This window comes from Pituophis catenifer, unplaced genomic scaffold (genome assembly GCF_029215685.1).
Source record: "Pituophis catenifer annectens isolate HBS135680 unplaced genomic scaffold, rPitCat1.0.hap2 SCAF_12, whole genome shotgun sequence".
Taxonomy (NCBI): Eukaryota; Metazoa; Chordata; class Lepidosauria; order Squamata; family Colubridae; genus Pituophis; species Pituophis catenifer.
Window position 1 is genome coordinate 11567846 of NW_027256892.1, and position 22828 is coordinate 11590673.

Below are 22828 nucleotides of genomic sequence, written 5' to 3' on the forward strand. Positions count from 1 at the left end.
ACAGCAGAGAACAAGGGTGGGAGGTGGAATCTGCCCTCAATCCAGCAACCAGGTCTTTCGCTCTGCAATGCAGCAAGACACTACTACTACCTTCAAGCTTTCCAGTTTGTCCGGTGTGCAATTCAGACATGGAGTTGTGAGGGTTTAATCTACATCAGTGTTTCTCAAAGTTGAGAGTTTCCAGATGTGTGGATGGGGAATCCTGATCCACGCGTCTGAAAAATGCCAAGTTTTTGCTAAGAGTGCTCCACATCAACTCTCAATTAGAAGAGAAAAAAAAATGCGAAGCGGCCTAAAGCTGGTGCTGCATATTCACACAAATGAGATTAAAGCAGGCGCTTGCCTTCCAGCAGCAGCCTCCAACCCCTCCTCCCTGGAGTCGTAAGCCACGCCCATCAGCAGATTTCCACCCCTCCTCTCGCCTTCCCGAGAAGTTCAGCTCTCGCGAGAAAAGCGTCGGGTGGGGGGGAGAGAAACCCCAGCCGGAAACGGGCTCTCGGAGAGCCGTGGAAAGAGGCTTTCCATTTCCGCTGGCAACTGGGCGGAAGTAGAAGGCGCTCCTGAGCCGGCATGGCGGCGTGTTGGTCCTGGTGTCTCCTCCTGTGTTCGCTGGCTGCCTGGGGCAGTGCGGCGCCGTTAGACGAGGGAGAGAGCCAGGGGAAGACGGCGGGGGCGAATACTCCAGGTCAGTGGCGGCTCTTGAAGGGGAGAAGGAGAACGGCTTTGCTTTTCCCCCATCCTGCCCGCAGACCTTGGGCCCATCGCTTCGCTATGGCGGGTAGGAGGATGGAGGAGTAATGGAAGGGAAATCACCACCTGCTCGTTCCAAAGGCTTCTCCTAGGCTTGCCCTTGGTGATTGAAGCTATCAGGGTGGTCTGTACGGTCCGCCTTCTCTGAAGGACTATACAGACCAGGCTTTTCCAACCTCAGCCACTTTGAGATGTGTGGATACTAGTCCCTTCGTTCCCTAGACATTGTGTTTTAAAACCTGTGGACTGCACAACTCCCACAATTCCCCAGCGAGTATGACAGGTTCTGGATATCTCTTCTTTTGGGGCCTTCGATGCCTCAGCCTGGATAGTCCTAAAGTTGGGGAGTTCTGGGAATTGAAGTCCACACATCTTAAAAGTTGAGAAACCCTGATAGGGACCATTCTGACATTTCTGGATATCTCTCTCTGGGACCCCCGAGTGCCTGCCCCGGGTAGCTCCTAAAGTTTACCCATCATATATAGTCTTCTTAAGGAATGATGAATTTAGAGTGATGACCCCATAGATCTGGCATCCAGTGTCTAAACAGCCTTTGTAAAGGATGAAACCTGTCACTACTTTTCTTTTCTTTTTTTTTATTAAAAAGTTTTACAAAGAAAATTTTCTCCCCCAATATTCCCCCCACCCTTTTTCCCTCCCCACCACCCCCACACCCCTTTCTCCCATCCCACCCTCCCCCCCAGACTTCCCAGAGCAAAATACAGGGTATTTCAGTTAACAATCATAAGCTAAATTAACCTAACTATTCTTGAACTACCAAATCCCCCCCTGAAACCTTAACTCCACTATGGATAATGTAATACTTCTAAAATTTAACATTCATTCATAAGCTATTTGATATTTTCTTGTCTGATACTTATTTTGAATATAATCAATCCATCTTCTCCATTCCGATATATATCTTTCTTGTGTATAGTCCTTCAAATACACTGAAATTTTCGCTAGATTCGCTACTTTCAATGTCCATTCTTCAATAGTAGGCAAAGAGTCCTTCTTCCAGTATTGCGCTACCAACAGCCTAGCTGCTGATATTAAATTTAAAATCAGTTTAGTCTCTAATGCTGTACAATCCATAGTTATACCCAATAAAAACAATTGCGGAGTAAACTTCAACCTTTTTTTCAGGATGTTCTGCATCACCCACCAAATTTTTATCCAAAATGCCTTGATTTTCTTACAAGTCCACCATATATGATAAATAAATTGCATCATCACATTCACATCTCCAACATTTAGTTTGCAAATTTGGGTACATACATGATAATTTTTTAGGATCTAAATGCCATCTATAAAACATTTTATAAAAATTTTCTCTCAGGTTTTGTGCTTGCGTAAATTTAATATTTCTAACCCAAATCTTTTCCCATGTTTCTATCATAACTGGTTCCTGAAAGTTTTGTGCCCATTTTATCATACAATCCTTAACCAATTCCGTTTCAGAATCTATTTCCAGTAATGCATTATACCAGTGGTCCCCAACCTTTTTATCGCCGCGGCCCGCTGAGCGCGCGCAGGGGTGGGGGCACGGCCCAGGAGCTTTTGCGCACAGCCCAGGAGCTTTTGCGCACGGCCCAGGAGCCTTTGCGCTGCAGCGTTTATGTCCCCCGGCCGCTGCGCGGCCCAGTGCCAGGTACTCCACGGCCCGGCACCGGTCCGCGGACCGGGGGTTGGGGACCACTGCATTATACAACCTTTTAATATGCATTTGACTTTGATCTCTAATCTGTTTTACCAGGTTTTCCTCCTTTTGCATAACACCAATTTTTTGATCTTCCCTCCATCTAGCTTGAAGCTGACCATAGTGAAACCAAGTATAGATTATCTCTTCTTCTTTCAATACATTTAAAGGTTTCAATTGCAATTTACCCCTTTCCATAAAAAGAAGTTCTTTATAAGTAATCACCTCCTGTTTTTGTTCTATACTTATATTTTCTATTGCGTGTCTGGGGTTTGCCCATATAGGTATCTTGTAATTTAGCTTATATTGATACTTTTTCCAAACCCTCAACAAAGCATTTCTAAGTATGTGACCCTTAAACACCTTATCCACCTTTTTTTCATATAACAAGTAAGCATGCCATCCATATAATAAATCATAACCTTCTATGTTTAACATTCTCTCTTCAGTTAAATTAAACCAGTCACTAATTTGTGATAAGACAGCTGCTTCATAGTACAATCTTAAATTAGGCATTTTAAGACCTCCTCTCTCCTGTATATCCTGTATAATTTTCAATTTCACTCTTGGTTTCTTCCCACCCCAAATAAAAGTATTAACCCCTTTCTGCCACTCCCTCAAATTTCCATCTTTCTTAAGCACTGATATGTTTTGAAACAAAAATAGGAACCTGAGCAATACATTCATTTTTATTGCTGCTATCTTTCCCAGTAGAGATAGTTGTAACTTTTTCCAATTTTCCATTTCTTTCTGCACTTTTTGCCAAAGAACTTCATAATTGTTTTTAAATAATTTCGTATTTGAGGCTGCAATATATACTCCTAGATATTTAACCTTTTTAACTATTTCAAACCCCATTATTCTTCCTAAGTCTTCTCTTTGAGATATAGACATATTTTTAGTTATCATCTTTGTCTTATGTTGATTTACTTTAAATCCAGATACCTTACCGTATTGACCTATTATGTCCAACGTGTGGAGCCGATTCTATAGGTTGAGATAAAGTAACAACCAAGTCATCTGCAAACGCTCTTAATCTGTAATCTTGCTGTTTAATTACAATTCCTTTTATTTTATCAGACTCACGTATCTTATTCAACAAAACTTCTAAAGTTAAAATAAACAACAATGGAGACAAAGGGCAACCCTGCCTTGTTCCTTTCTCAATTTTAAAAGCATCTGTTAAACCTCCGTTAACTATTATTTGTGCTGTTTGTTCCTGATATATTGCTCTAATTGATTGTGTAAAATACTCTCCAAAATGCATTTTTTCTATTATCTTAAACAGAAATTGCCAATTCAATCGATCAAATGCCTTCTCTGCATCCAAAAATATGAATGTTGCAGGGACTTGGTTGTTTTTTTCCAGATATTCCAATAAATTTACAATTTGTCTAACATTGTATTTCGTGAATGATTTTTTTTTTATTTTTTTTATTTTTTTTAAATTTTTTATTGTAAACAAACATACACATATAGACATAAACATTAAAACAAACTAGACATTAACTATACAATGAAATCAAGTCGCATGACTTGAACTTTGAAAGTAGAGCTACTTCGGTAATTATATATCAATATATCTATATATATTATCTTTCATCTTGTATCAATGTTTATATAACGATATTTCCTGTTATTTACTTATTTTTGTAGTATTGGGTGGTAATCTCTTATTTCGTGTCTTTTTTATCTAACCATTTGTACCATTCTTGCCAAATTAAGTAAAAGTCTGTATCTTCTTTTCCTTGTATTTCTTTGGTCAATTTGTCCATTTCTGCACATTCCATAATTTTTTGTATTATTTTTTCTTCTGGTGGCGTGTTTTCCAATTTCCACATTTGTGCGAAGACAATTCTAGCTGCAGTTAGGATATGTATTATCAAATATTGTGTCTCTTTTTTATAGTCCTTTGTCAGTATACCTAATAGATAAGTTTCTGGTCTGAGGGGTACTTTTTGGGCGGTAATTTCTTCCAGCTGACTTTGAATTGTTTTCCAAAATTTTTTGACTTTGGGGCATGACCACCACATGTGGTAGTAGGTCCCCTTCTGTATTTTACACTTCCAACAGTTCTGATTAGTATTGGGAAACATCCTTGCCAACCGTGCAGGGGGGAGATGCCACCTATAAAACATCTTGTACGTATTTTCTTTGTAGGGCACGGACATTGTCAGCTTAGTATTTACTTTCCATATTTTTTCCCAATTCTCTAGGTTAATATTATATCCAAAATTTTTGGCCCAAATAATCATATTTTCCTTCACCACTTCTTCTTCCAATTTGTATTTTAATAGATAGTTATATATTTTAGTTATTAATTTGTCATCTGATTGCATTATAATTTTATCTAATTCATTTCTTTCTTTTTGGATTCCAAATTTTTCCATATCACTTTTATATCTTGATTTTATCTGTAAATACGGCCACCAATCAATGTCCGTGCCTTGTTGTCTCAGTTCCTCTCTTGTTTTCATATCTCCCTCTGTGTTCAACAATTCGTCATAGGTTTTCATCCTGTCTGTGTCCATTGTGTTCGGGTAGATTTGGGCCTCCATGGTTGATAGCCATCTTGGGATTTTGTCGTAGTGTTTTCTCCTTATTTCAGTCCAAATTTTTGCCAGTGCTCCTCTGATATAATGTCTCCTGAAGTGTTCATGTTGTCTGGGCTTTTCTTCCCATAGAAATGCGTGCCAACCTTTTGACAGGTCAAATCCTTCTAGTGCTAGTGTTCTTTTATCTTTAAGTGTCATCCAATCCTTAATCCAAGTTAAAGCTGTTGCAATGTAATAGGTTTGCCAATCTGGTAGTCCCAGACCACCCCTTTCTTTAGTGTCCTGCAAGTGTTTCAGTTTAATCCTGGCTCTTTTTCCATGCCATAAATACTTTAATATCATTTTGTCAAGGTCTTTGAAGTATGATTTTCCTGGGTTTATCGGTATTGTTCTAAATAGATATAGTATTTTTGGTAGAATTGTCATTTTAATTGAAGCAATTTTGCCTAGTAGTGATAATTTCAGCTTACTCCATACCTCTAAGTCCTTCTGGATTTGTTTGGCCAATTTGATGTAATTGTCTTCTTTGAGGGATGATATCTTATTGGTGAGCCAAATTCCTAGATATTTTATTTTGGTTGTTGTTTGTATTCCTAATGTCTCTTCCAATTCTTTCTCCTGGGTTTTTGTCAAATTTTTGGTTAGTAGTTTTGTTTTTTGCCTATTAATTCTCAATCCTGCCACTTCGCCATATTGATCTATCTTCCTTAGTAAATTCAGTCCTGATTGTTTTGGTCGTTCTAAAATGAATACTACATCGTCTGCGAATGCTTGTAATTTATACTCCTGGTTTTTTGTTCTTAATCCTTTTATGTCATTGTCGTTCCTGATTTCATTCAACAGTGGTTCCAATGCTAATATATATAATATAGGAGAGAGGGGACATCCTTGTCTCACTCCCTTAGATATTTTAAATTGGTCTGTTGTCTCTCCGTTTATCCATATTTTTGCAATTTGATCTGAGTATATTGTTTTAATCATATTTAAAAATTTGTCGCCGGTTCCCATTTTTTCTAATTGTAGTATTAAGAATCCCCAGTTAAGATTGTCGAACGCCTTTTGTGCGTCAAGGAAGAGTAGAGCCATCTTTTCATTCGATTTTTGCTCATAATATTCCAGTATATTTATTATTGTTCTTGTGTTCTTGTTAATTTGCCTGTTTGGAATGAATCCATTTTGATCAGGATGGATGTAATTCACGATAATTTTCTTCATTCTCTGGGCCATGATTGATGTAAATAGTTTATAGTCTACGTTTAGAAGTGATATAGGTCTGTAGTTTTTGGTTTGGGTGAGATCTGAGTCTTCTTTGGGTATCAGAGTAATGATTGTTTCAATCCATGATTTGGGAATTTTGGCTTCTAAGATTGCTTCATTTAGGACTTGTAATAAAATATCATCTATTGGCTGGTATTCAATTTTGTAAAATTCCGTTGGGATGCCGTCTGGACCTGGTGTTTTATTGTTGTTCAGCTTCTTCTTTGCTTCCATTAATTCTAACATCGATATTGGTTTGTTCAAGAGTTCTCTTTGAGTTTCCTTTATTTCTTGAATGTTGGATTTATTTATATATTCTTTCACTTTTTCCAATTGGATTTCTTCCTGTGCATATAGTTCCTGATAAAAATTTCTTACGATTCGCTTTTTTTCTTCGTCCATGTGCTGTAATTGCCCTTGTTCGTCTTGTAGTTGGTGTATTATTTTTTTTTCCTTTTCTTTCTTTAGTTTATAAGCCAACCAACGTCCTGTTTTATTTGCGAATTCAAATTGGTTTTGTTTTGCCATTTTGATTTTCCTAGCTATTTCTGTTGTTGTTATTAAATTTATTTCATGTTTGATGAGATTTATTTTCCCCTTGATCTCTTTCTTGTCAGGTCTGTTCTGTAATTCTGCTTCCTGTTTTCTGAGCTCCGTCAATAAATCGTTTCTTCTTTGCTGTTTCTCTCTGTTTTTCTTCGCCTTAAATGAGATTGTTAATCCTCTTATATATGCCTTTGTAGTGTCCCATAGGACTTGCAATGATGTTTGTTCCCTGTTATTTATTTGGAAAAATATCTCCATCTCTTTCTTTATCATCTCTATGTATTCTTTATCTTTAATGATCTCTCTATCCATCATCCATCGTCCCCTTTTTGGTTGGCCTTTCCAGACTATTGTTATAGGACTATGGTCCGCCCATATATTCGGTGTGATTTCAATTTCTTTTATATTTTCTCTTAATTCTGCGGTCATCCAGGCCATGTCTAGTCTGGACCAGGACTGATGGGGGTTTGAATAATAAGTATACTGTTTTTTAGTTTTATTCAGTTCTCTCCAGGCATCTTTCAATTGTAACTCTTGAGTCATGTCCTTAAAAGAATCAGGTAGTGTCTTTTTCCTAGAGTTATTTTTTTTATTACTTTGGTAGTCATATTCCATATCAACGATTGCATTATAGTCCCCTATTATACATAGATGTTCGTAGTCTAATTCTTTAATTTTATCGTGTATCTTTTTAAAGTATTCTTTTTGGCTCCCATTCGGGGCATATATTGATATCAATAACATATTTCGGGTCTCCATCTTAATATCTATCATTAGTATCCTGCCATCTTCATCTGTGTAGATTTGTTTTGCCTGGATGTGGCTTTTAATGTATACTGCGATACCTCTTTTTTTTTGATCTGATAGTGAGGTGAATAGTGTTCCAAGTTTTCTGTTTTCTAGTAACTGTTGATGTTGTTTTTTGATATGTACTTCTTGTAGGTTGATAATATCTATGTCTAATTTTTGAAGTTTTCTGAAAGTGTGTGTTCTTTTGGTTGGTAGATTAAGGCCGTTTATATTAATTGAGATTAATTTCAACTCTCGTCCCATTTCCTTTAGTTTTTCTTTATTAGTTTAAGTTTACTTGTGTTTCTTGTTACCATATGCGTTTTCTCCCTAGCCCCTTCTCTCTCCATCTTCTCCCTTTCCCTAGGCTCCTTCTCTTCCTTCCCTTTTTTTGTTTCCCCCGTGGGGTATTCCTGGTTTACATTATCTGAATCACGTCTAGTTTCCTGTTCCTCTTCTATTATAAAGTGAGTATCAAAGAATTCTTGTGCCTTCTCTATCGTATCGATTTTATATTTTTTGTCGTCCCAGGATATTAAGATTCCCTCTGGCACCAGCCAGCGGAACATTATTTTGTGTTGAATCAGTAGGGTTGTCAAAAAGTTGTAGTTTTTTCTGTATTCTCTTATTCTTCTTGGAACTTGTTTTAAGGTTATTATTTCTTTCCCTTGGTAGCAGGGTTTTCCCTCTCTCATGGACATGTAGATCTCTTCTTTTACAGTTTTACGTGCGAATCTAACATGTATTTCTTTAGGTAGTTTGTTCCTACGAGCATAGTTCGTATGGACTCTATATATTTCGTCAATTTCCCTACTAATTTCGGTTTTTTCCTTTTGGGTAGCCTCTACTAATATATCTGTCATCAGGTCTCTTAGATCTTCTCCTTTTGTTTCTGCAATATTTTGAAATCGTAAGAAGAATGATGCTTTTTCTAATTCTAAATGGGTAATTGACTCTTCGAGTTCTCTAGTTGACTCCATTTGATTTTGTTCGATATTGTCCATCTTTTTCTCCGTTAGAATCATTTTGGCTTCCATGTTTTGGATTCGTTCTTCGTTTTTAACTATGTTTTGTTGTATTCTCTCAATCTTATCGTCCATTTTTTTAATATTATCATTTATTTGTCCTACTTCTGATTTCAATTCCTCATGGTTCTTTTTTGTTTCTTCGTGGTTATTTGCAATTGTTTCTTGGGTTTTGTTCATCCCCTCCTGAATCATAGCTAGTATAGACTGTATATTCTGTATGCTGTGTGCACTAGCAGCTTTTTCTTTGTCTGTCGTTAACATCGTGTCTATAGTTTTTTGTTGTGCGGGTGAAGATTGTGTAGGTATTGGGTTTGTTGTTAATTTTTTCCCTGATTTAGTTATTGTTAGTGAAGATGTTGCCATCGTTGTCTTTTGTATTAATTTTCCCCAAATTTTCATATACTAATTAATTGGGGGTGGGTGAAATATCGTTATATAAGGATCAGGATAATTAATTCGAAGGGGTTAGGGAGAAAAAACAATATTTTAACAATTCATTCTTCTATTCTTATCCCTAAACAGTATAATGCAATTAATACTCTAATACTAAATAATCACAATACTTAAATTCACTTTAAAATTAAACAATCTCTATATAACCTTTCTATAATAGATCAATGGGATTAAAGTTCTCTATAAATCATCTAAAGTATTCTATTGAGTTGTATCACCGTTACCAATATATGCTACCTATATTAATTATTACAATTATTATTCCTTAATGATATCTATAACAATCTCTATGCAATGTCTATATTAATATCTAACTTTCTAGTCAATATGCAATATAATTCCACTTAATCAATATATTATTTTGCAATCTATATAGTTGTTTCAATAGGGTAGGAAATAGTAAGACAATAAGAGAAAATAATAATAATAATAATAATAATAATAATAGTAATGTTAAATCAATTCCTTATTATGTATTATAATAATTTCAAATTGGATATTAATATTCTTTAAGCAAAGTTAAGTAAGTTTTAAAATAGATGAAATTTAGTAGTTTAATATTTAAAGTTCTCAAGTATATCACTCTCAAACCAATTGGGGTTGCTTCCTTCTCCTTTCCTTCTTCCTTCGTTCTTCAGTTCGCCCTCTTTTCACTCAGCTGTCCCAGTTCTGTTTCAATATCCTCTATTAAATGCATAAGTAAATCAAGTAAATCAATTGTTCCAATATTCCTGTGTAGCAGGTTGTATCTCCTTTGGCAACAGCGTCAATGTATCTAATGTCTCACTACACGTCTCGTGTATGTAGTTGAATTTACTATTGTCGCTGGATACAAAGTGAAAGTTCCCTTCTCCAAATCCTCAGTCCGCCATTCGCTACTGTTCAGTTGGTTTCCTTCCGCTCACAACGGTCTTAAAAAAGTCTCAGTTCTTTAGGTTTACTTTCTACAATCTTTCTCTTAAATAATCCTTTTTTCCTCTGTTAAGTCAAATTGTGTTATTTTAAGGTTATAATCCACCGCTTACTTATAATCCTCTTTGTCTGTCACTCGTTCCTTTCGCCTGTCAGATCTGCGTTGTCATTGTGTGTATTGAGCTTCGCTCCAATCACTGTCTCTCGCCGCTTGCTTGACGATCTTGCCGCCGCTTTTTGGAGTCCTATTCTCGCCAGTGTATTTAGGTCCTTATGATTATACCTTTATATCTCAATCTACTTAGTCTTTACCGATGTTTCTCTTGAATCTTCGCTTCCACACTTATCGGTTGACAGCGCTCCGGCCAGCCAAATGGCTGGTTTTTTTCCTGGCTGGAATTAGGAGGGTTTCCTCTGAACCTTCAGGGTGATTGCTGTCGCCCCCGAGGTCCTAGAGAGTCCTCCTTTTTCTGTCGACCTCTCCGTGGTCGATAGTGCCAAAGACGGCTTCCAATCAAGAAAATTGAAGCTTCGGGGACGGAGCCTCGTTCCCCTCGCTCCTTACACGCTGACGTCACCGCAGGAAGTCCTGTCTAACATTGTATTTCATTTGCCTCCCTTTTATAAACCCTGATTGGTCATTATGAATTGTTTGTTGCATAACTGGCATTAATCTGTTCGCTAATATCTTGGCAAAGACTTTGTAATCAGTGTTCAAAAGCGATATTGGCCTAAAATTTTCAGGTTTGGTACAGTTTTGATCTTCCTTCGGAATCAATGAAACAAAAGCTGTTCTCCAAGAGGGTGGGACTCCTCCCCCTGATTGAATTTTACAAAATAAAGCTCTAAGCGGTTCTACCATTTCAGACTGTAAATTCTTGTAGTAAACAGCTGTTAATCCATCTGTTCCCGGAGCTTTACCTGTTTTTAACTGTTTAATTGCTGCAATAATCTCAGAAGTTATTGGCTGATTCAATCCTTCCCTCTGTTCTGACGTTAATTCAGGAATATTCTCTTCCTTTAGGTATCTATCTATATCCATGCCTTGTATTGAATCACTAGCATATAACTTTGTATAAAATTCTAAAAAAGCTTTTTTAATCATATTCTGTTGATAAACTTCCTTACCTCTAAATTCTATCTTACCAATAACTCATGATTTCTGTTTTTTCCTCAACACATAGGCCAACCACCTGCCTGGTTTATTAGCATTACAAAATGTATTGTGTTTAGCATATTGTAAACTGGTTGCCACTTGATCAGCCATTAACATATTGAATTGCTCTCATAGTATGTTTATTGTTTCTTTTACTTTCTTATCTCCTGGATTAAGTATAAGTAATTGTTCTTTCTTTTTTATTTCCTCCTCTATCTCTTTCCGCTTCTTTTGTTGTTTTAATCTATGTTTATTATTCATATGTATTAAAGTTCCCCTCATATAGGCCTTACTTGCATCCCATACCATTTCCATAAAAGTACCCTTATGCATGTTAATAGCAAAAAATTCTTTCATTTGTTTTTTAAGTTCATTCACATTTTCTTCATATCTAAATAAATTTTCATTTAACATCCAAGGCCTCCTTTCTCCCCTCTCCTGTTCCAATTCCACCCAGACCGAACTATGATCAGTTAGAATTCTTGGACATATCTTCTCTTCTTCACCCTAGAAAAAAAATCATTTGTGATTAGTATAAAATCAATCCTGGAAAAGGATTGATGTCTATTGGAAAAAAATGTAAAATCTCTTTCCTCAACATTCCGTTCTCTCCAAATGTCTCTCAATTCCATATCTTCCATCATATCAAAAAAAGATTTAGGTAATTTTGCACGTTTCAAAGTCTTTGATAAACTTTTTTTGTCTTTCTGTGTATCTATTACTCCATTCCAATCACCCATTAGTATAAAAGTTTTATAATCCCATTGTATTATTTTGGTGTGTAAAAATTTATAAAATTTGTCTTGTTGATTAGGTGCATATATTCCAATTAAGAGCATTTTTCCACTCTGAGTTAATAGTTCAATTGCAATATTGAACTATTGAATCCTTGAGTATCTGCCTCAATTAAATTATCTGATAATCCTTTCTTTATGTATATAACTAACCCATTTTTCTTCTCTGATGCTGATGCCACAAAGTGTGTACCTAATCTTGAATTTATCAAATATTTTTGATCTGATAGTCTAATATGAGTTTCTTGCAAACAGATAACATCGTTCTTAAATTGTTTCAAGTAGTGAAATACTTTCTTTCTTTTTTGTGGTGAATTTAAACCATTAACATTCCAGGATAGGAATTTAGTTGCCATCTTTGGCCCCTCGAAGCTTCAAAAGCATCAGCTGAATATCCTCCTCCATCTTACTCTTCAGCCTAGCCCCACTCACTGCTTCTGTTTTTTTGACTCCTTGAGATAAGTCTTGAGATTGTGCACTTTTAGTTGTTGTTCTTGGCGTTTGTAGGTTGCTCATGTCAATCGTTGTTCTCTTGGTATCTCTGTCTTCTTGAGTGGTTCCAAAGTTGGGGGTGGGCCCCCAAATTGCACTAATTCTTCTTCCATGGTAATTCCTCCAGCTGCAGCTGCAGCATAAATTTGTATCTGCTTTCCATCTTTCTCTTGTTGTAACATCTCCATTTTCTTTCTGCCCCCCACCCCCTTTAGAACATTGACATAAAAATCTTTTGCCTTCCAAACTGTGTTTAAACGGTATCTATCTTCATCATAATTCACTATTAGACCGGTTGGAATATCCCATCTGTACTGCACTTGCTGATTTCTCAGTTCATTTACCAGAAAGCCAAAGTCCTTTCTACTTCTTAACATTTTTGGAGGGATCTCTTTCAGAACCACCACTTCTTGTCCAGCCACTTGAACCTTATTCTTATAGGAAGCTTGTAAAATGTCATTTCTGATCCTCCTGGTTGTAAAATAGATCACCACATCTCTTGATAACTGTCTTTGTCTTGCCACCCAAGAGTTAACCCTGTAAATTTTATCAATTCGGATTGCCACATCTTCTGGTCTTTCTTTGATTATCTCTGCCATAGCTTCAGCACAAATGTCCTTTAGATTTTCCCGGCTATTTTGTTTCAGCCCTCTCAATCTCAAGGCAAATTCCATAGATCTATATTGTAACATAACCAATTCATCATCCACCTTCTCTGTTTTAGTCATAATGTCTCCTACTTTATTTTCCAAGTTCAGATTGGCTTCATTGATTTCTTCTACTCTCTCATCCAGCTGAACAAGGTGTTTTGCCAATCCTGAGACTGCTAGAACAATGTCATCTCTTATTTCATTATGCTTTTCTTCAACAACATCTTTAATTGCCTTTATATCCTCCTCAGATTTTTTCCCCTCCATAATTACTGTTTGGTTATTCATAGCTGCAGTTTGATTATTCATAGCTTCTTTTATAAATTCTTTAAGTTCATTAAAAGAAGCCTCCTGGCTCTGTGAGTCAGCCAGAAGTTGTGCTTTCTGTGTCACTACTGACACTACTGGAGCACCTCCTCCACTTTTAGAAACTCCTAGCTTAGCTTGCTTAGAAGCCATCTTTATTTTAAAAGTCTTTTTCCCTTTCACAGCCACAAAATCCCTTGAACAATTTTCAAAAGTTTATAGTTTGTAGTTTGTCAAACAAAATAGTCTTTTCTCCACAAAGCTCACAGTTCCCAGCAGCTTTAATCCACTCTCAGAGCGCAAAGTTCTCAATAAGCACTTTCACTTCTAACTTTCACTTTCACGCCCACAACAAAGGCACCATCTTCCAGCCTCCAGCTCAAAGAGATTCAATTAGAAACAATGTAAACCTGGAGTTAAGCACTGTTACTTGCAAATGCTTGTTCTCCTGTTTCCGCTCTGTCTGCGCTTGTATTCAATCAAACTCACTTTTGCCTGCAGAGTTGGTCGCGACGTCTGGCTCTGTTTAAAACAGAGTCGTCCCGGATCCGGAGCTTCAGTGGGCTGACCGGGGAGCTCTCGCCCTCCAAGCCTCTGGAATTATTCCAGGAGGCTTAGGGGGAGCTCTACCCACACCCACCGGCTCTCCTCTCCTTCTTCTCCCGATGGAGAAGTTTTCAAGCCACCAGACAGCTGCTTAACGCTGTCAAAGCGGCTTTTACGGAATCATGGGGCCGGCGGTCCGGAGAGACCGTCCACAACGCCGGCGGTGCCAACCGGAAGTGAAACCTGTCACTACTTGATGGACAGTGTAATGCCTGGTAATAGGTATTTCATCTGGGTCATCCTTTCCCATCTGATGCTCTTCATTGTGGTTGGGGCATCAGACTAAAAACTGCAAGACTGGGAGTTCTAATCTGGCTTAATTATGAAGCCAGCTGGGTGACCTTGGCAAATCATTCTCTCTGAGCCCCAGGGAAGAAGCGGCAGCAACACTTCTGAAATGTTGCCAAGGAAGAAACATGTCCATTTAATCATTGGAAATCGACACTGATTCAAAGACACATAAGCAAACTTGGGAATCCTCTGTCCAATGTAGGCTGAGCATTCTGGGAGTTGTCCCACCGTGTGCCAAAATTGCCAGGGTTCACTCACAACATTAAGTCAAAATACAACACATATAATAGCTTAATTTCAATGTGTGATTGCCTTTCTTGCCATATTAAGTCAGGCATGCAAATGTATAATAAAACACAAAGATTAGAGATGGCCACACAGACACTCGAAATAATGAGATCTTGACATGATGTCAGCCCAACTCACCTCACAGGATTGTTGTGGGTAAAATAGGGGAAAGTATGAAATATGCTCGCTACCTTGAATTGTTTAAAAAAAATTATAAAGGCGGGATATGAATTAAATGTGGCATGAATGTGTACAACTCACATTGCACTATTAATGAAAGTTCAGTATGTAAATGTTTTGGGCAGTTGTGAGAAAGTTGCTCACTTACTTTAGAAACCAAAGCATTGGAGATATATGCAACAAAGTATATTTTATAGGAAAGCACTAACTCTGAACACTAGATTCCCTACCAGCAGATAGCAGGAGAGAGAGGGCTGCCAGCAAAATGTTCCCTCCAGTTATATACATTTGGTCAATTACATTTGAAGTAGAAAGGTAAAGGTAATCCCCGATGTATGACCACAATTGAGCCCAAAATTTATGTTCAGCAAGACATTTGTTGGTTAGTTTTGCCACCTTTTTATGACTTTTCTTGCCACAGTTGCTTAGCAAATCACTGCAATTATATTAGTAACATGGTTCTTAAGTGAATCTGGTTTCCCCATTGACTTTGCTTGCAGAAGATCTCAAAAGGTTGGATACTGCAACTGTCATAAATATGAGTCAGTTACTGTCTGAATTTTGATCATGGGGATGGTGCAGTGAGGTGGTAAGTGTGAAAAATATAAGTCACTTTTTTAATTGACGTAACTTTGAATCTACATATATAAAAGCGAAAACCACTCATGCATTAATCACAATCTCCAGAACCGTAAAGCCTACAAACTTGAAATTTGCCACAATATGTTCCTCTTGGGTTCTGGGTGCTCACTAAAAAAGGATTTTTTGGAATGACAATCAGAGGATTATTATTTCCTATATTATTATAACACGCTCTGATACTAATTAGCTAGATGTTCTACTCCCCCTCCCAATTTGAAAATAACTGGAGAGAATGGGGTAGCATAGGACAGGCTTCTGTGGGGCAAGTGTCATGGAGAGAAGGGGCTAGAAAGCCTGAGGGAAAGAAGGGGATAGTATAGGAGACATTTCTCTGGGGCCAGCCGGAGGGAGAGAAGGGGGGAGGATTCTATGAGGTCAGCCTGAAAGAGAGAAGGGGAGAGGACAGGATCTATGGGGCCAGCCTGAGGAAGAGAAGGGGAGGGGAGAGGATCTATGGGGCCAGCCTGAGGGAGAGAAGGGGAGAGGAGAGGATCTATGGAGCCAGCCAGAGGGAGAGAAGGGGAGAGGAGAGGACAGGAGAGGCTTCTGTGTGGCCAGCCTGTGGAAGAGAAGGTGAAAGGAGGGGATCTATGGGGCTAGCCTGAGAGAGAAGGGGAGAGGAGAGGCCAATTGTAACTACTCATTAATTTTCAAACTCTTTTAAGTGTCGATTTATCAAGCCTGATCATATAGTTTCGTAACGGAGCACGGCTATTCAGCTAGTGGTGACTAAATGAACTGTTGTAAGTTGATGACGACCTGTAAAAAGAATAATAGAATTACACTGTAACTCTTCCTCTGGAGTACCATGATATCCATTGAAATTACCTCCCTATTATATTTCACCATTGCAGTGTGACATTGTCAACATGTCCAATATACTACAGTATTTATATTGCAATCTCTTATTACACCATTCTGTTCTTACTTTCTAGAACAGGGGTCTCCAACCTTGACAACTTTAAGCCTAGTGGACTTCTGTGAGTTGAAGTCCGCTAGGCTTAAAGTTGCCAAGGTTGGAGACCCCTGTTCTAGACAGACTGCTGTCTGGTTTATGTTAGCTGTCTGTGGTCCAAGGCCATAGCACTAGGTTATACAAATACTCTACTATCTCTAAGCTACCTAAAATGTTTTGTACTTATAAAAGGGTGAATATATTCAGCATGATTTTAAAGTTTGCATTACTGTACACTACCACACAGTAATTATTGTAGCATACAGAATACTTTTTAACTTTAAGTTTTACACATTGTAGAGTTCTCCAGTGATCACTCACAGTTAACGGACTTGACTCAAGGTGCTTCAGACCCAGGCAGAAGTTCTGCAGACAATAAACCACTTCAAGTTGTACAAAGTAACTTACAAAATATCCAGCCAGAGGCACCCCAGCAAGGTTCTGATAAAGCGAAGGAAACAGCGAATCCATCCATTAATCACAAAGGTTCCCAGCTAGGTGCTATTGAATCCAACAAAGCTCAGGAAGACATAGATAAATCTCAAGGAGATCAGACAGACATATCTGATACATCTTCTCTTCCAAAGTCAAAAAATAAGGAATCAGAAGAGGGAGAAGACCCATTAACTAAGATCCAGAATACCCAGCCTGGTCCTTCTGCTCAAGGCGCTTCTTCAAAATTAGATCTTGTTCAGTCTAAAAAGATTCAGAAAGGGATAGACCATTCAGAAGTCACTAACACAATTGTTAAGAAACCAAAACAATCACAGGAATCATCAGCAAAAGAACAGAATCCCCAGTCAGGTCTGTCTGCTCAACAGTCTAATCCTGCAAGGTTAGGTGCTACTAAAGCCACCAAAGCTCCGCCAGACATAGATAAATCTGAAGAAGCTCAGACAGACACATCTGGTACATCTCTTCCAAAGTCAAAAACTAAGGAATCAAAGGAGGGAGAGGACCCATCAATTAAAGGCCCGAACACTCAGTCTGGTGTTTCTGCTCAAGACTCTTCAAAATTAAATCCTGTTCAAACTGGAAACACTCCAGAAAAGAAAGATCACCCAGAAGAATCTAAGACAGGTGTTTCTCATCCAGATTTAAACGTTAAGGAATCAGAACAATCAAAAGACCAGAATCCCCAGTCAGTTTTTCAAGAACCTGCTTCTGGAAAGATAGATTCTTCTGAAGCCACCAACGTTCAGGAAGGCATATCTGATAAATCTATTCCAAAGTTAAAAACTAAGGAATCAAAGGAGGGAGAGGACCCATTAATTAAAGGCCTGAATGCTCAATCCGGGGCTTCTGCTCAAGAATCTTCAAAATTAGATCTTGCTCATCCCAAAAATGAAGAATCTAAGACAGACATTTCTGATCAAGATTTTTCTGAACCAGAGACAAATGATGAGTCAAAACAAATGGAAGACTCATTCCCAAAAGACCAGGATCTTCAATCAGGTCTCTCTGTTCCTCAAAAGTTAAATCCTGTGGAATCCAAAAACACTGAGGAAGAGATAGTTGATCCTGGAGATGAACAAGAAAAAGGGTTGGGTGATGAAAAGAAAAAGAGTGCAAAGCATGAGGAGGATTTGGAGGGGACACCCAGGAACGGATCTGAAAATAGCCACTTCTTTGCCTACTTGGTGACCACAGCTATTATTGTTGCTGCACTATACATTGCATATCATAATAAACGGAAAGTGAGTATTCTGACTTGTTAGTGTTAATGATTTCCTATCTATCTGTCTATCCATCCATCTCTATATCTGTCCATCCTTTATGTTTCTGTCTGTCTGTCTTTCTGTCTGACTAGCTAGACTGATGATAAAAATAAAAACTGATTCCTCAAGGCATCTTTAGCAAGAAGAAATAGTATAATGTCCTGTAGATAATCTGATTTTAATTAGGCTATTTTAGCTAGGACCTGATTTATTTGTTTTTTATTGGGATATTGGTTTTGTCAATATCTTATCAAAATTTTGTGGGGGCCATGCTGAGTAAACCATACTAATGCAATGCAGGGTGGATAAAAATCAATGATTTTTTTAAAAAAATTAAAAAATCGGATTTTTTTGATTTAAATCAGATTTTTTTCATTTTTATTGAATTTATTTTAATAAAAAACTTTTGGGGTAAAAATCTATCATAAGATAGTTTTCTATTTAAGATACATAAATAATTTAGTTTATTCAGCATGAAATGGAGCTTCGTTATGTAGCATGAGGCTGTATATTCTGCAACACTGGGACTATCGGTGAGTCAACAGTGGGTCAAAGGAGTAGCAGAGATGACAGTTGCTCTTTAAAAATTATGATTTAAATTGAGTTGATTTAAATCAAGCCTTTTTACTAGTGATTTAAATCATGATTTAAATTGTGATTTAAATCAACTCAATTTAAATCAAATCCACCCTGATGCTATGTAAAACTTCTAAAAAGCTAGGTATTTTAAAATATGTTCCTTTGGACTGATACATGCTGCAAGCTGTTGTTCATTTTTCTTACCTTAGAAAAGATGTAAATTGGTCTATTGGCTGTAGAGAAGCTGTTTCAAGCAACATTCCTATTATGAATATTCTATATTCTCTGGATTACTTGATGGGTTATGATTTTGAATAATGTCTTACTTTCTAAGTGAGATTCGGTTTTTCCCCCTTTGGTGAGACCTAACTGTTGCTATTTTACAGGTTTTAATATATGGTACTATCTGTGCCATCTTTCTTTTTAAGGCTCTGATGAAATAATGTGCATTTTTCTAGTTTAATAGTTATGACAAGCTGATTTGCTTACCTTAATGAGAAATTATAGTGTGATGGTTCAGATTCTTGCCGTGGCACACTTATTGATTCTCTTTTCTCCCCTTGCAAAGATTATTGCTTTTGCTCTAGAAGGAAAAAAATCAAAGATAACCCGAAGGCCCAAATCCAGTGACTATCAGCGACTGGATCAAAAGGTAAGGTCTTCTGCCATGAGCATCAAAACAGCCGAATTTATGGTTTGATTTTTTTAAATTTTCTTTAAAGCCACAATCACTTCTCACAGCTGCTTACAATGAAAATATGTACATCATTATACTTCCATTTAGATCAGCAGTGTCCAACCTTCTTAAGTTCAAGACCTGTGGACTTCAACTCTCAGAATTCCCCAGCCAGCCAGCATGACTGGCTGGGAAATTCTGGGAGTTGAAGTCCACAAGTTTTAAGGTTACCCTGCCAAGGTTGGACACCCATGAATTAGACATACGTTACAGCATTCATGCACTTTTCTAATCCATGTTTCTGATGGTATTGCCTTGGGTTTTGCTTTCACTGTTTGGTACTTTATTCCTGGTTGGAATCTACAAGCCTAGATTTATAGTCAGAAGAAATAAGCATTGGGTATGTGCTTTGGAACTTAGCTTATTGGCTCATACAGAAGAGTTAAGTTTAAAGCTTCAAAAAGACAAAGCATTGCCTTCGAGTTTAAAAAAACAAACAAACCGTCAAATCTTTGTAATAAAATAATTCTTCCTTTCTTTCTAGTTGTTGTAATTAATAGAGATATTTCAAACTCATCCAAAATCTGCTTTCATTGGTGGGAACACAAGATCTGTCATGCTCCTGTGTCATCATTAATGTAGCACAAGTAGTCCTCAACTTACAACCACAATGGAGCCCGGAATTTTGGTCTTAAGTCATTAGGGTTATAAGTTGAGGTACCATGTGATTAAGCTCAATTTATGACAGTCGTAAACATGGTTCTTAAGCAAACCACGTGGTCGTTAAGCAAATCCATCTTATCCAATGGGCATTTTTTGAGCACCGCAAATAGTCATAAATACAGACTGGTAGCCAGGTGCATGAAATGTGACCACGGGAGGGTTGTGGCAGAGGACAGGTCATAAATAGCCTTTTTTAATCTATTGTAACTTTTGGTCGTTAAATGAGGACTACCTGTATGAAAAACCAATGAAAATGGTCTTTCTTAACCTATATGCAGTTAGGAAGGACCATTTTCTTCCCATTGGTTTTTCAATGCCAAGGAATACAATTTCAACACCTGTGGTCTGAACTTGCCAAGCGATTTACGTATTCTTTGTTTTTCTTCTTCGCAGATCTAAACCCAGACCTTTCTGCACGCTCTTGTGTTGCATGAGGACTCGTTTTGAAAACGGCACATAGAAATACGGGCGATGTCCAGCCTTTTGTCAGTACAGCCTCAGAGCCTGTTGGCTGTGTTATTGTGCCCATCGGGGGGGGGGGAACGTAAGTGCTTTTAATTGTGCACATGCACTTTGCCCATTGCCATACCTCGTTCCCTCTTTCAAAGCCCTGGACTGTTAATTCCCCTTTCAGTTATTTTCCTGCATTTTTCCTGTTTTTCTCCTGCATTGTGACGAAGAACCAATCACTAGACAGTGGCTCTGTGACTTTCCTCTAAATGATGCGGTACTTACTATCTGTGAAATTGATCCTAAGGAATGTTAAATGAGCAGGCTGACTTTGTCCCCTCGATTCTGGATGTTAGAATCATAGTCAACATTGTGAGCTTGGAGCAGAGTTTATGAAGATTGATTCTTGTTCCTAAAGTGCCCTCTTCGGCTGAGGCATGTATTGCCTGATGCACTGGTTGAGCATCTCCTGTCTTAAGACGGCAATATTGAGAAGTGAATATCCTGTACTTCCTATCTTAAGTGTCAATGTTTGTGAAATACCTGAGTTTTAATGTTTGGCTTAATATGGGCCAAGTCTTGGGTTGATCACTTAGATCAGTTGCTCCTTTTCTGATGCTAAAACTGCGGGTAAACATTTGAAGAAATGTTGACTTCAGTATTTGTCACCCCACCATGCTCTGAATGCCTAATTCAAACATTCTTCATGAATTAAGATCTTTCCGATCCTTACTGCCACATTCCTATGATTGACCTCAGAAGGTTGGGGCCGTTGTAATCCATTGTAAATTGCACAAACTACCCAATGGCAATAGGATCTATTCAGAATCAAAGTCTACCATCTGGCAGGAGACAGCCACTCACTTTTCAATCCAAGAAAGGAACTGCTTGGGTAAATCTTTCATTGGCCCATTCCACAAAAATAGGAATAGATCAATGGCACCATTTATAGAGAGGTGGCAGAAGATGGCAGTTGAAGAGTAGGTGTGCATATATCCCCCCTCCCCAATCTGAACTCAGCACTGGTGTTTCTATAATTGCATAGGTAGTCCTGTAATGTGAAGCAGCTTTTTCACATTGTTGCTAGCTTGAATTTGTCCTGTGGCCGTCATATTTTTTAAGTTGATGTTCTGGATGGCACGAGAAAGCTAAACTTAAGGTCTGTTTGAGGATTACTTTGATTTTAGTTTCCACTTTCATTTAGTGGGCTTAATAATATCACCCTTGGTGAGAAGCCACGTTGCTTTTAGCCTTCATCAAATGATAGGACATTCAATCTGGGTCCCCTGTCCACCTGGAAGAATCTTACTGCACTTTTTTTCCTTAACTTCTGCGGGTGGTCACAGAATGAGACAGTTAAGCTTTATCTGTTGAGGTAAGCCAAAGCATTTCTGTATAAAATACTTCCTGCTGATAGAAATGTCTCCACCCCACCCCCAAAAATTTTGGGGCAATTTCTTACCAGCTGATTGGAACTCAAAGTTTAAGTAGTTAGAATTACAGAGAAGTAGTCAAACTGATCCTCTTCTATCATTCAGCAGTTTGGTGTGCAACCTCATTCTGGCTCTGAATAGATTTAAGTCAGGAAAATCACCTTAGGGCTGGGTGTCCTTTAAATGACGTAAATAGGGAAAGTCCATTGGTATCTTTGGAAACCCAGCTGCCAGCTTTTGTATGTGATTAATGTGTAACCTTACAAATGACAAAAAGTCAGGTGATCAGTAGTGGGACATTTCCAGGCCATAAAATGGCCTTTCTTACCTGGGAACTAGCACATGACTGTCAATCCTAACATAAAATGTAATTTTCTGGAGTGCAATAGAAACTTTGGATCGAAGTTGTGACACGGGTGGATGACTTCTGTTGTTGTGCATGACGTGAAAAGTTTTGCCATTTTCTTAGTTATGAAGGAGTTGTTAGAACCTAATAAATTTTGTGGCATTTTGATTTTAGGCATGAGGTTCAAGTTTAAATAGCTTGCTTCATATTCTTTTATATTCAGGTTGTAATTTTTTTTTTAATCAGTTCAGTTGAGTTTCATTGCTGGATTGTTCTCTTCCAAATGTCGAAATCAGCTCTCTTCCCTGTTTGAAACCAGAAGTATGTGTGTTTTTTGGAATTGGCCAGCTTTAAAAAAAAATACCTTAAATGTTCAGATTTATTTTTTAATCTTTGTAATCTTAGTGAACAAATAATAAATGGCTACACCACCATTCCTTTTGTGGTCAAAAGATAGTGTCATCAGTATCTGCTGGGTGTGCTTGTAATAGGCTCCACATTGTCTCTTGTTGCTATTGATCCAACTTAGAGCTTCCTACTCAGAGGCACTCAAG

The 22828-nt window shown here is 37.8% G+C and overlaps 1 protein-coding gene across 1 annotated transcript; it reads left to right on the forward strand.

Moving 5' to 3' along the window:
* The first annotated feature begins 505 nt into the window (after positions 1-505).
* TGOLN2 (trans-golgi network protein 2) lies at positions 506-22708 on the forward strand. The gene is made up of 4 exons (XM_070952262.1): positions 506-685; positions 16650-18046; positions 19215-19298; positions 20439-22708. The coding sequence occupies exons 1-4, from the start codon at positions 571-573 to the stop codon at positions 20442-20444; spliced, it is 1602 nt and encodes a 533-aa protein (XP_070808363.1). The 5' UTR covers positions 506-570; the 3' UTR covers positions 20445-22708.
* Positions 22709-22828: the final 120 nt, after the last annotated feature.